This window comes from Urtica dioica, chromosome 7 (assembly GCF_054948205.1).
Source record: "Urtica dioica subsp. dioica isolate 48M chromosome 7, U.dioica_male_clone48M_v1_H2, whole genome shotgun sequence".
NCBI lineage: Eukaryota > Viridiplantae > Streptophyta > Magnoliopsida > Rosales > Urticaceae > Urtica > Urtica dioica.
The window spans coordinates 206735-219037 of NC_142762.1; the positions used below are offsets into that span (position 1 = coordinate 206735).

At 41.0% G+C, this 12303-nt stretch overlaps 3 protein-coding genes across 3 annotated transcripts; 2 read left to right on the forward strand and 1 right to left on the reverse strand.

Annotated features, from left to right (window-relative positions):
* Positions 1-3466: 3466 nt before the first annotated feature.
* LOC149390049 (BTB/POZ domain-containing protein) lies at positions 3467-5238 on the forward strand. The gene is made up of 4 exons (XM_089621398.1): positions 3467-3845; positions 3961-4106; positions 4299-4414; positions 4484-5238. The coding sequence occupies exons 1-4, from the start codon at positions 3658-3660 to the stop codon at positions 5081-5083; spliced, it is 1050 nt and encodes a 349-aa protein (XP_089477524.1). The 5' UTR covers positions 3467-3657; the 3' UTR covers positions 5084-5238.
* A 1424-nt stretch (positions 5239-6662) lies between these two features.
* Positions 6663-7213, forward strand: LOC149390050 (zinc-ribbon domain protein). Its single transcript, XM_089619868.1, has one exon. The coding sequence runs from the start codon at positions 6770-6772 to the stop codon at positions 7058-7060; it is 291 nt and encodes a 96-aa protein (XP_089475994.1). The 5' UTR covers positions 6663-6769; the 3' UTR covers positions 7061-7213.
* Positions 7214-7409: 196 nt separating this feature from the next.
* On the reverse strand, positions 7410-10016 carry CH1 (Pheophorbide a oxygenase family protein with Rieske 2Fe-2S domain-containing protein). Its single transcript, XM_089619867.1, has 9 exons — positions 9847-10016; positions 9538-9768; positions 9371-9475; positions 9035-9286; positions 8794-8941; positions 8513-8697; positions 8313-8425; positions 7946-8240; positions 7410-7862 (listed from the first exon to the last, which is right to left on the reverse strand). Exons 1-9 carry the CDS (start codon positions 9922-9924, stop codon positions 7680-7682), a joined length of 1590 nt encoding a protein of 529 aa, XP_089475993.1. The 5' UTR covers positions 9925-10016; the 3' UTR covers positions 7410-7679.
* Between the last annotated feature and the right edge of the window lie 2287 nt (positions 10017-12303).

Sequence of the window (12303 nt, forward strand, 5' to 3'; positions counted from 1 at the left end):
AGAGGAATACCTTCAAATACCGTATTTACCGAGGGGAATTCATAAAAAAATATACAAAAAAACATACAAAGTATGTAGGATACAATTCATAAAATTAAAAATAGTGTAGAATGTTTCAACACAATATAAAATTACAAACACAACAAAAAGTAAGTTCAATAGTACAAACCAAAATGATAAAGTTCAACGCAATCCATCAAATATTATAGTTCAACAAATTCAACATAAAATGAATATAAATGAAATGACTACTCATAGCGAACATACAACAGTCATACAGTAATCATATCAAGTCATATAATGAGCACATGCATGAAAGTACATGTCCAAGTGGTAGTCGTACTCGATACAGTGGCCATGATTTGAAATAATGAGTTTATCGAATTAATTTGAAATATATTAAGGTAAGGAGAAATCTCGGAATAAAAAAGAAGGATTTATCGAGTTCGTCTCGAATAAGAAATTATTTTCCGATGAGATATTCCGGAAGTTAATTTGAGAAAATAAATTCTCAAGGACGAGAATGAATTCCGAGAAACCTTAAATAAATTTGAATCAATTGAGAACGAATGAGAAAATTCTCGGTTTAAATCATTTAATTAAAAGTTCGATCGGTTACGGTTTTAGTCACAAAATTTTGTGACAAGGACGTGGTTGTAATGTTTTTCTGGGCTCAGTTGAAATAAAATGTGGAGCTCGGGGTCAGTTTATAAACGGTGGAGAATTGAAGGTTTTCATGCGCAAATATGGAATACTCATTTCATTTTAAAAGGAAATTTTCTTTTTCTTTTTCTTTTTTCCTTATTTTCTTTTCTTCTTCTTCTTTCTTTTTCCTTCTTCTCGGTTCTTCTCCTCTGCATCAAAGAGTAACAGAAAAAAAAAAATTAAACAACCACAACAACTCCAGCACCTCCTTCACTCTTCCTTTTTCCTCACCCGTGCTCGGCCAACAGCTCCAGCACCGAGCCATCACCGCGCGCCTTGGCCGAGAGAGAACGAGTGCCGCGAGCCGCCGTGGACGCCGACCGGGAAATGAGGAGACCGGCGGGATCTGAGCAGAAATGGTCTTCGTTGCGTCGGGAACTAGGCGGGTCGGCGGGATCCGATCGGGAAGTGGGAAGTTTTGGTGTGGGTCGCGACGGTTTTTGGGCGAGCTCCCCCGGAACCACCGGAAACTTCCGGTTTTGGTGGTTCCGGTGCCGGGGAGCTCCATAAAGGGGGAACAGGACCGGTTCCCCCGGTATTTAAATCCTAATTAAACATTTTTTTACAATACACCAATACCGACGTGGGAATTGTAACCAGGGAGAGCTATGAGGTGAGAATTGTAAAAACATCATATAAAATATAAATACCATATTTTAAAATATATTATGAAATAAATATATATATATATATATATAAAAATGTATACTACATATTTAATGATATCCTAAATATCATATATTTTATAAGGTTAAAAATTGGAAGGTATATGTATGTATCATATTTTTAATATACTATGCAACATTATTTCTATTCGGTTTTCCATCGGCACGTCGGTTTTTCATAAAAAAAATGGTATTTGAAAATAGCATTTCATTTGCCCTTTTTCCATATTTTTTCCGTTCGATTTTCCGTCGGCGGTTCGATTTTCCGTAAATCAAGATGATCGAAATGACATCGAAAACGACATTGGGTTGCAATGTCCAATTTACCTTTTCTTTTATGTTTCGCTCCTTTTTCATTTTTTCAAAACTGTAGCGTCTTTTCCTTCCATTCTTTTAGTTTCTCTTTGCTCGTCCGTTGAGCAAGTGCCATTGTTTCCAGATTCCTTTGTCTCATCCTATCTCCGGCGGTACGACGCGGCAACAACAGTGATCGAGAGGCTTCCATTGCTTCTCCAGCTGAGTGTACGGATCGAGATTTACGCAGAGTGTACGGCGAGCCAGACCGCCGGCCCCACAACAAACGGGAGGTATGGGGGCGTGAGCTTTGAGCCACACGCCTCACTCGCCGAGTCGTTGGACCTTCCCTAACATTTCCTCTTTGACCGAGTCGGTCATGGGCTGATCGTCGGGAGGTTTCCTCTTGGGAGGAGATTGGTATTGCCTTTGTTTTAGGCGGTGGGTTCGACGGACCGGCTTCGATCCCAACGGGGAGTTCCTCGTCTTTGGTGAGAGAAGTCTCGACGTCCGCCGAAATCTCCAAGCCTTCATAGTCGGGGTCATAGTCATGTCCCTCGTCCATGAGGTCCTCGGATTCCTCGTGGGAAACGCCTTGCACATGCGCCTTGCCCTCCAGTTGGCGGTGGTACCTTGCATTGGCTATCTTTAGTTGGCGGATATTCTCCTCCATCTCGAGGATGCGGTCGTCCCGGCTATCCTGAGGTGGAGGCAGCGAGGGAGTGTGGCTCTCGTCGTCGAGAGACTCCTCATCGCCTTGCGCTCGGGAGCGCAAGAAATATTTCTTCACCCCAGTCGCGTTCTCGGGGTTATTCACGCCCTCAAAACGAATTGGTGGTTGACCACTCATGTCTTTCTCAAGTCGAGTGAGAATGGGTCGAACTGTAGAAGGGATTTCGGGCTGTATAAGTCGGGAAGTCCTCTCCTTTTAGCGTCAAAATGTTGTCACACGAAAATGAATAACGATTAATTACCTCGGGCTGTTCGATCCAAGGCCGGACTAAGTGATCGCACCCAGGCCAAAAATGTGAACTCGTGGACCGAGTTGCACCCTCCAGACCCTGATGTGTGTTTTGGAGGGTGTGACCGTGCCAAAGGTTGGCTGTCTACGTCCCCGTTTGTCGGGATCAAGTAAGAACGTAGTTCAAAGTGAATGTGGGGAACTATCTTGGGCTCGGAGGCTGAGACTCCAAGGCTTTAGAGTAGGACCCGGCTCGTAGCTTCTAGTGAAGACTTTAGAGGGGTCGCTTGTCTCGTAGCTCGGAGTTCTAGCTCAAGGGCTAAGAAGCGGGAATGCAGCTTGTGCGCCGCAGAGACTCGGGTCGCAGAAGAGGAGCGCGCTCCCTCTCGTGGATGGGGGTCCTTGAACTTCTGAGCTGAGGGAGGAGGAGCGCGCGCTCTTGGAATGTCACAAGAGCGCGGGTGGAGAGGAGAGCTCTTCAGAGGACGCTAGCTAGAGGTCCAAGTGAAGAGGAGAGAGTGTTGTGTGAACATGACGCATAACAACACAGGCAGTCTAAAAATTATTGGTCCAGTCTAGTTTGCGTTTTTTTTTTTTTTTTTTTTTTTGCATAGAGAGAGAAAGGTTTTTAAGATTTTAGGGACGCGAAAAAAAATGATAAAATATCTAGTTTAAAAATTTGCGTAAGTAAGAAGTCTATTTACTCTTTTTTTGCAATTTAATGTTATTTAATAAATGTAGAAAATGAAATTTATCGTAAAGTGCTTTTGGAAGGAACTTTTCTTTTCAGCTAGACCACACAAATTTACATATCCAAGAGTAAAAAATATTAAAGATGGCATGAAACATAGTGTTAGCAACTTTAACCAAACTTCGAGCAAAAAAAACTTTTTACAAAAAAAAAAAAAAAAAAAAAAAAAGTTAGGGGTTCATGTTTGAAAAATAAAGAAAAAGAAAACTTCGGTGAGAAAGCGTCAAAAGAGTTTTTTAAATTGAAGTCAGACAAAGGAAGAAAGGGAGAAATCATATCATATGTACGATCAGTGCAAGTCTGGTTCTCTGACCTCGTGGAACCGCAAGGAAGAGAGAGAAGAAGACTCGGTGGCTATGTCGGATTCAAGGGTAGAGACAATCTCGCGCCTCGCTCAGTGGAGGATCGAGAATTTCGGTCCTTGCTCTTACAAGAAATCCGACGCTTTCAAGGTCGGACTATGGAACTGGTAAATACGCCGATTGCTTCTCTTATCTACACTCGATATCAACTAATTTTTGTTCTCCCTTTTCGGGTGGTTAATATTGTTTTTATTTTATTTTATTTAAAAATAAAAATAAAAGGCATTTGTCTGTGGAGAAGAATCGATACATGTACATTCGGCTATTCCCTGAACCTTCTCGAATATCCAAAGAACAGCCTCCGATCGCTCGGTTTATTCTGAGAGTCTCCAATACTGGCAGTGGTCGAAAACTCTACATATCTCCTGGTATGAATTTTTTATTTTTTTGTGTGTCAATCCTCCAAAGGTTTTAATTTCAACGTTTGACTTGTGAATTTGTTCAATTATCACCCTTTGCGTGCACACTTAAATCGGGCGGCTTTAAATTAATTTACCACCAGAGTCTGTAAATAAAATTAAAATAAAAAGGTTGTGTGAGAAGTTGATCAACACTTGTAGTTCACGAGAGGCTTCTCCGCACTTGTGAGGACTTTGTTTGGCCGGTGGATTCGACGTTTTCCGGTCGATTCATCATCGACGTTGAGTTTCTTGATCTCAAGGTCTGCGCTGTAAACGTAAGTAGCTCTAGGATCACTTGATTGGAGAATTTAAGGTGGTGAAAGTAAAAAAGAATTTTGCGGCAGGGGGGGGAGGCTCGGTCGATATGGCCGATGGATGCGGAGATGTCAGGGAAGAGCACGGTGCGGTGCCTGTCGAGGATGCTGGAGGAGTCCATCCACGCGGACGTGACGATCCACACGAGCGGCGGGGCCCAGCTGAGGGCCCACCGCGCGGTGCTGTCGGCCAGCTCGCCCGTCTTCCACAGCATGTTCACCCACGAGCTGGCGGAGAAGGAGTCGTCCTCGGTCACCATCGACGACATGTGCGCGGAGTCGTGCGCGGCGCTCCTGGCCTACCTCTACGGCACGATCCGGCAGGAGGAGTTCTGGGAGCACCGCGTGGCCCTGCTGGGGGCCGCCGACAAGTACGACATCGCGGACCTCAAGGACGCCTGCGAGGCCAGCCTGGCCCAGGACATCAACTCCGCCAACGTCCTCCGCCGCCTCCACGAGGCCTGGCTCTACCGCCTCCCCGCCCTCAAGAAGGGCTGCTTGGTCTACCTCTTCGAGTTTGGCAAGATTTACGACATCCGCGATGAGATCAACGACTTTGTCCTGCGCGCCGACCGTGATCTCATCGCCCAGATGTTCCAGGAGGTCCTCACCGTTTGGAAGCCAGTTTAATTAACAAACCTTCTTGTACATGTCACCTGCCTCTCTCTCACTGTGTGTTTATTAAAACCAACTCTCTTGTTGTAAATAACTTGAATGTGGTACCTTCTCTTTCGGACCTATATTATGATCTGCTGATAATATGTGATTGTTCCTAAATTTGACTAGCTTTCTGTCTTCGGTATCACCCCTGCCCTAACTTTACCCGTGCGCATCATCCCTTGGTATTCTTTTTCTTTTATTTTTTCTGCAACCTCAGCGCCAAAAAAAAAAGTAATCTTATAAGAATTTATCTTGAAAAGTAATTAAAGATCTTTACAAAAAGTCATATATTGTCGAAATATATATATATATATATATATATATATATATATATTTTGATTACAACAAATTCGATTCAAAAAATACTCTACCAATATGTTTTTTAAGATTTTTTTTTTTGGGTTATATGTAATTACCCTTGCGCGTTGGATGCTTAATTATATTATATTAAATGATAAATAAAGTGTTTCATGTTTTTAAGCCATTTTCAAAATTTTCTAAAAAATAATAAAGGGAAAATAACACATATATTATGTATTTTAGTGAAATATTGAGTTTAATCTTTGATTTAAAAAATGTCGAGTTCCCCATTAAAATGACAAAATCATATACTAAAATGAATAACAGTGTCACAAATCTCTTTATCATTGATATTAACTCTTATATAAGAAAAAAAATTGAATCAAATCCAAATCAGTACTTTAATTTCCAAATTCTCAATTTGAAATAAAAATAGTCTTAAATTAAAATTAAATAATAAAATTCATCTCCCCCAAAAAATTACTTCATTTCGTGCTCGAATCGTAATTGTTTACTACTGTTTAAATAATAAATTAGTCTTATTGTTTACTACTGTTTCTCACAATACAATTCGAAATTCCCCTCACTTTTATTGTTTTTATTTTTATATTCATATTCCAAAAAAATTAGTTGATTCTAGATATTGAAGCATCTACTCCTCGTGGGATCGATAACTCGAGCACTCACTTGCGATGTGTGTGTAGAGAAAAATCTCCACATCAGTGAGCTCGGAAAAGTGTTGATACAAGTTGATTCGAGGGAGCTTGGTCAACTAGTGGTTCGCGGCATGAGGCTCAAGGCCGGCCCGACATATATCGAGGATTTGAGTGAAATCTAAAAACGGGGCCTTATAAAAAAAATCAATAATGATATAGCAAATTGATAAATAAAAAGATAAAAATAAAAAGTAAAACTTAGAACGTTATTTTTTATAAATATTAAAATAATACATAATTTTCATAAAATATAAAATAATATGTATTATCTTCTTCATATTTTATTTCAGTTATCTCGATTAATAAATTATTTTTTAATAAACTTTCCAAGATTTAATTTTTAAAACTTATTATTTTTCTTCTTCGTGAGTCGAAACATATTTGGTAGTGGTCATAATTTTTCTGTTCTAAAAAGAAAATAAACAAAAAAGAAAATCAATAGGGTTTAATTCCAGACAGTAAAAAAAAAAAAAAAAAAAAAAAAAGTTGTCCTACTCTAGACTTGCATCGCACGCAGTGACGAATAATAAATTTAGATAGAGAAAAATAAAGAAAAAGAAGAAAGGAAAAAAAGATGTTATCATTTGTATGATGGCGAGGCTATCTGAAACAGAGTAGAAACGAAAAGAGGGTTGGCAATATGTTCTTCTTCTTCGCGGGCGGAGTTGAGCAACAGGTGCGGCAGGTGCTGAAACGCGGCGCCGGAAGGTGCTTAGCATGCGGCGGTGAGGCCAATCTTGTGGAATACGACAAGGTTCTCAAAGTCTTCTTCGTCCCCATCTGGAAATGGCCCGCCCAATCCCCCGCCATGAACTGCGAATCCTGTAACCTCTTCTTTCCGGCGCTGCCGAATTCTCTCCGATGCCGCTTCTGCGACCGCCTCGTCCACCGCGATTTCCGGTTCTGCCCCTTCTGCGGCACTTCTCTGTGATTCGTTAGGGCTCCGTGGAAGTGTTTTCCTTGTCAAGAATATCAATAAAAATCCGATGCTTGTTTTGACTTGTATGCGATTTGCTTCTCATAATCCCATGCGCATGTCTTGATTGTTGATATTTTCCTCTGTTACCCATCTTTATAACAGTGCCAATGATTGATTTTTTATTTTTTATTTTTGGAAACAATCGGATTGATGGTTTCAATTAATAGTAATTTAAATATCACGCTACGATACATCAAACAATATATTGGGATAGAGGTATGAAAATTTGGATGCAAGAAAAAATAATTGCATTTGGCACTGTACACAGGTAAGCAATAGCTAGTGTACACTGTACAGTCCCTTCTCATTCTTACAATGGATCCTATAATGTCATATATTTTGTATATAGAAAGGCAATATGACTTTGTGCCTCATTTAAATTACAATTCCGCCGAGTCAAACCTGTGCGCGCCAAACAGCAAAAAAAAAGGAACGAAAATAAAAACCTCTGGTGATATCGATCTGTCATTAAAGTTGCAGGCTTTTGCCGATGTGCTTTTCAGTTACTTACGCAGGCTTGGTTCCGAGGAAGAAGGTTAAATTCCATTTACAGATGTTTGAATCTTTTGTATTATTCATTTTTTACTTGAGGTTTGATGAAAGGTAATTGTTTAGCTCCGCTTTCAACCGCGTCTCTCCACATTCTATATCTAACTCCTAGCTTGTCGTACGATACCGGCCAATTCCATACATTCGCTCCATTTTTCATCCGCTCTTGCTGCCCCAACACTAACCTCAGATCCTCATTCAATACCTGCGAAAGAAACATGAAATTCATACTCCGTTGCAAACATTGAGTCGGGGGGGAAGATAGACAAATGGGCTCTCTCTTTTTACCTGTTCTGCAAAGTGTTTCCATAGGCGGTCTATGAAAGGAACATGTTTCAGCATTGGAGCAAAGTCTAGTGACATTCTGTAGAGCAATCTAGTCTTCCCTCTCGAGGAAGGCAAGCAGACATGAAGTTGGTGAAGGTGCGTGGAACACTGCTTTGTGTTCTGTCCTTGGAGCTTCCCTGGCTTCGAGATTCCGATCGTGGAGAGAACCATACAGGGAGGTCTGAACTCCATGTCTATCGGATACGGATCCCAATACCCTTCGAGGCCCGACGCTGGTGTCAAGAACTTCACCATGCTGAAAAAAATATTCGGCGATCAAATCACATTCCTTACGAATTGTTGTTGACTTTTGAAAAAGAGAACATACCTGGGTACGCTCCATCCTTTGGCGAACGTAGAGGTGTGAGTGAAAGGAGCGTGAGCGAGATCCAAGAGGTTGTCCAAGAGTAGACCGTGTTCGACTGGAAGTTCCATCACAATCTGGTTTACGCCGAAGAAAAAAAACAACGGTTAATGTTGGTTCTAGGTGACAGGGAAAATAAAATATTCGAATCATCGTTTGTGTACCTCTGCATGGATTAGGAACCCGGGAGGAGGTTGTAAAGAGGGAATGGCGGACGATGGAGCTTCTATTCCGGGCCAAACCCAAATCATCCCTTCTTGCTCGAAGCACGGCAAAGACTTTATTTTTATGTTTTGCAGCTGTGTGGAAGGCATTTTCTCGCACGTGCCATCTGTTGTGTATTCCCAACCTGATCCCCAAACAATTCAAATGTTTTTCCAAACTTATTATTTTGACACTCAAACTTTTACAGATTTGTTTTGGTGACAGGAGTTTGATATCTCACCGTGGTAAGGGCATTGGATTCGACCCTCGTTCACCGAGCCGAGATCGAGCGGGCACGCCCTGTGGGCACAAGTGTTCTGTACACACCCGGGCTTTCCATCTTTGCCCCGAAAGATGACCCACGGTTTCTCAAAACACTCTATGGGAATCTGAAACACCCATAAAATAACTCTGGTTTTTTAGAACACTTGTAGCTTTTTTCCATTTCATATTATATGGCGAGTCCAAAAATATTAGCGTACCATTGTATCGTCCTTGAGGTCGGTAGAGAAGGCGACTGGATACCAGAAGTTCTTGAGCCGGGAATTGTAAGGTTGAACAGGGCCAGAAATGTTCAAGTTTTTGCGGGGCAGTTTTTTCTTCATGGGAGAGGTCAGAGAAGGTGGCGTTTGCTGGGTGGCCTTGTCTTGCAATAGCAGCTTATCGTTCACCAGCTCTTCCATGTAAGCCAGCTTATCTAAAGCAGTGCCAACTCTTGCCTCTGATATATGCACCTGTGTATACATACATGCGCATTAGAACTTTTTAACACAAGTTACACAAATAGCATAATAGGTCATTTTAGTAGTTTGGCAGACCTGTGTATGAGCTCGCGATAATTCCTGCGACAACTCGTCGAGCTCCTTCTTCAAGGTGCCGATAGACTTGTATTCGCGGGCCAAGGGGTTAAGAACCTCCACAACCTGGAGAGAGGTGAAGAAGTAAGAAAGCAAGCGGGTGAGAGCAGTAAGATGATGAAACTGACCTTCTCGTGGAGGAGCATGATTGTGAGGACGTCTTGGCGGGCCCGCCAGTCACAGTACTGAATGTCGAAGCGGGCGACTTCCAGGGCTTGGTTGGCGTCCAAGATCTTACCTTTTGACGGAGGGACCTTGGGCCTCGGGTCTTCCACGTCGAACAGAGGTCCCCAAGAAGAAGCCTTCTTCTCCACGTCCTCTTCCAACACCGCGAATACCCTGAAACCCGCTCTAAAGCTCTGAAACAACCACAACACTTGTTTTTATTTAACTCCAACACAGACCATAATACAACATTTTCTGATATCACTGCGTACCTTTCTGTATCTGAGCTTGGGAGATGTGAAGAGCGAGCTGGGCAGAGAGAGAGCCGCAGCAGTGGCTATGGCGGACATGTCGTTTCAGGCCCGAAGCTGTCAAAGGCCCTGAAGAGAGAGAGAGAGAGAGACGTCTATAGAGAGGGAGAGAAAGGGCAAGTGAAAAAACTATGCCCAATAGCAATGACAGAGATTTATATTTCAAGATGTCGTGTTGATAAGAGGTTGGTGTTGGGCGCGATCTCGGCTCGCCTCCCACGGACTGCCACGTGGACACCGGTGGACTGTCCTCTATCCCACGTGGAGTGCCTCACATCCACACGAACTCCCGGGTTTCGACACTGTATCTGCGCCTGTGGGGCCGTTATATCCTGCCAGCTCGGACGCCCGAGATATCTTTCTCTATCTTCTTTGCTTTATATCTTTTGTTTTTAAGTTAGGATTTTCGGAATTGAAAATTCCACGAGGAGCTTTGTGGGCCGCGATGGAGTGCTGTCCATGAATTCGGTTTTGAACGCTGCTTGGTATCTTTCCATTTTTTTTTCTTCGCTCGTTGTATTCCGTATGTATTCTCCTCCTTTTGTTCGTGACCAAAAAATTCAATTTACTTTCCTAAAAAACAAAAATATAAACACGTATTTGACGGATGAAATTTACATTTATTTCAAATACTATGATATAAATAAGGATACATTATATTAATGCCTCCTCAACCATGTCACTCAGAACGTTTCACCTCATGTATTATGAAATCATGCACCAGAGACCCTTGAATTCTACAGCATAACGAAAACATCATTCTGTTAGTTTTTTAGATGAAATTGGTTACTTTGATCATGTTTTAAGCATGTGAATATGTTTTTGACGGAAATTATCACAATACCCTTCATTTAAATAAGGATATATATATATAGGAGAAAATATCCATATTTGAACCAGTCGACAATTTCCAGCTAGGGTTCAAAAACTCGAGTGAACCAGAGACATTCATACCAATCGACATTCAAACGAGCGATTTCATTTGGTAAAAATGGATATTGTCGTTTGAAATCTTGGGCTCCTCTACACAAAACCAATGTGAACATGAATTCAGAATATTGTTACCATCTTGGCATCTTCTCATACGAACCAATGTCAATGTTCACTTATCCTTTAGCGCCTAGGATTGTTGACTTGATTGAGTTGGTGCAAATGATGGTTGACTTTGGAATTGACTTGATTGACTTGGCGCAAATGTGGCTTGACTCTGATTTGGTGCATATGGGGGTTGACTCTGACTCGGAGCAAATGAGGGTTGTCTCTGGCTTTGGCTTTCTTGGCTTGATTGACTCCTTTGGCTCTCTGTAATAATGGATACACATTTGCATTATGAAAATGTCTATATGTTTAAAACTTAAATATAAGCATGAACCGTTGGATCTTGACTATAAATCCTACTTTTTCTCTCATCAATCAAATCAGAATCTAGGATATTATATTTCCTTATTTATCTCATATATTTAAGGAATCTAGATATTTGAGAATAATGATGACTATATCTTATTTCCTTATTTAATGGAGAGAATATCTCTATCATTATTATTCTTCTAGATATTATGAAATTAATTACGATAGAGAATAAATGACAATATATTATTTTTTTATTTAATGGAGAGAGAATATCTCAATCGTTATTATTCTCTCTCTTATTTAATTAGTTACCTAATTTATTTTCCACAAATCTAACAACTAATTAAAGAGAGAATATTGAGTATTTTCTACCCAAAGTAGGCACCCATATTGACTAGTACTAGGCCAAGGAATTTCGAATTTTACAGTGTCTATAAGGCCAATAACTTAAAGCCAATCATGAAATATTATAGATAAGCCTACTTTAAAGCAAGGTTCTAAATATTGGAGAAATTCGCCGAAAATCGCAAGCAAAGTCGTTGCCGAACCCTTGACGGCCGATGAAGACTTATTTTTTCGTGTTGCCTTTTAATGTTGTTTGATATTCGGGAAAATGACGTGTCATTTCGCAGTTAAACGGCCGATAAATTTTGATGCACAAAAGCTTAAAAATCTGACCATTTTCGTCGTTTAATCAGAGAAAATCGGAGAAATAGAAAAAAAAAAGAATATTCGGTGGGAAGAGGGTGTTGTTGAAGATGGTGAAGACGTCGGCGCAAAGCAGCTTGAGCAGAGACTACGCCGTCGGATCGCCGAGGAAGCCACAGTTGTTGGGGCACAACAGGAGGCTGGCAATGGAGTGGAGGATAAGATGGATATTGGTTGTGGCTGTTACGTGCATAAGATGGCTGAAGTAGATAATAAGTTCAAAGCCTTAAATGGGCCAAAATAAAAAACCCAAGTGGGTTAAATACCCAAAATAAAAAAGCCCAAGTGAATTAAATACCTAAAAAAGATTGAAAAGAGTCACAAGTCATCAAAAATAAAAGCCCATTATTTGTGCTTGTG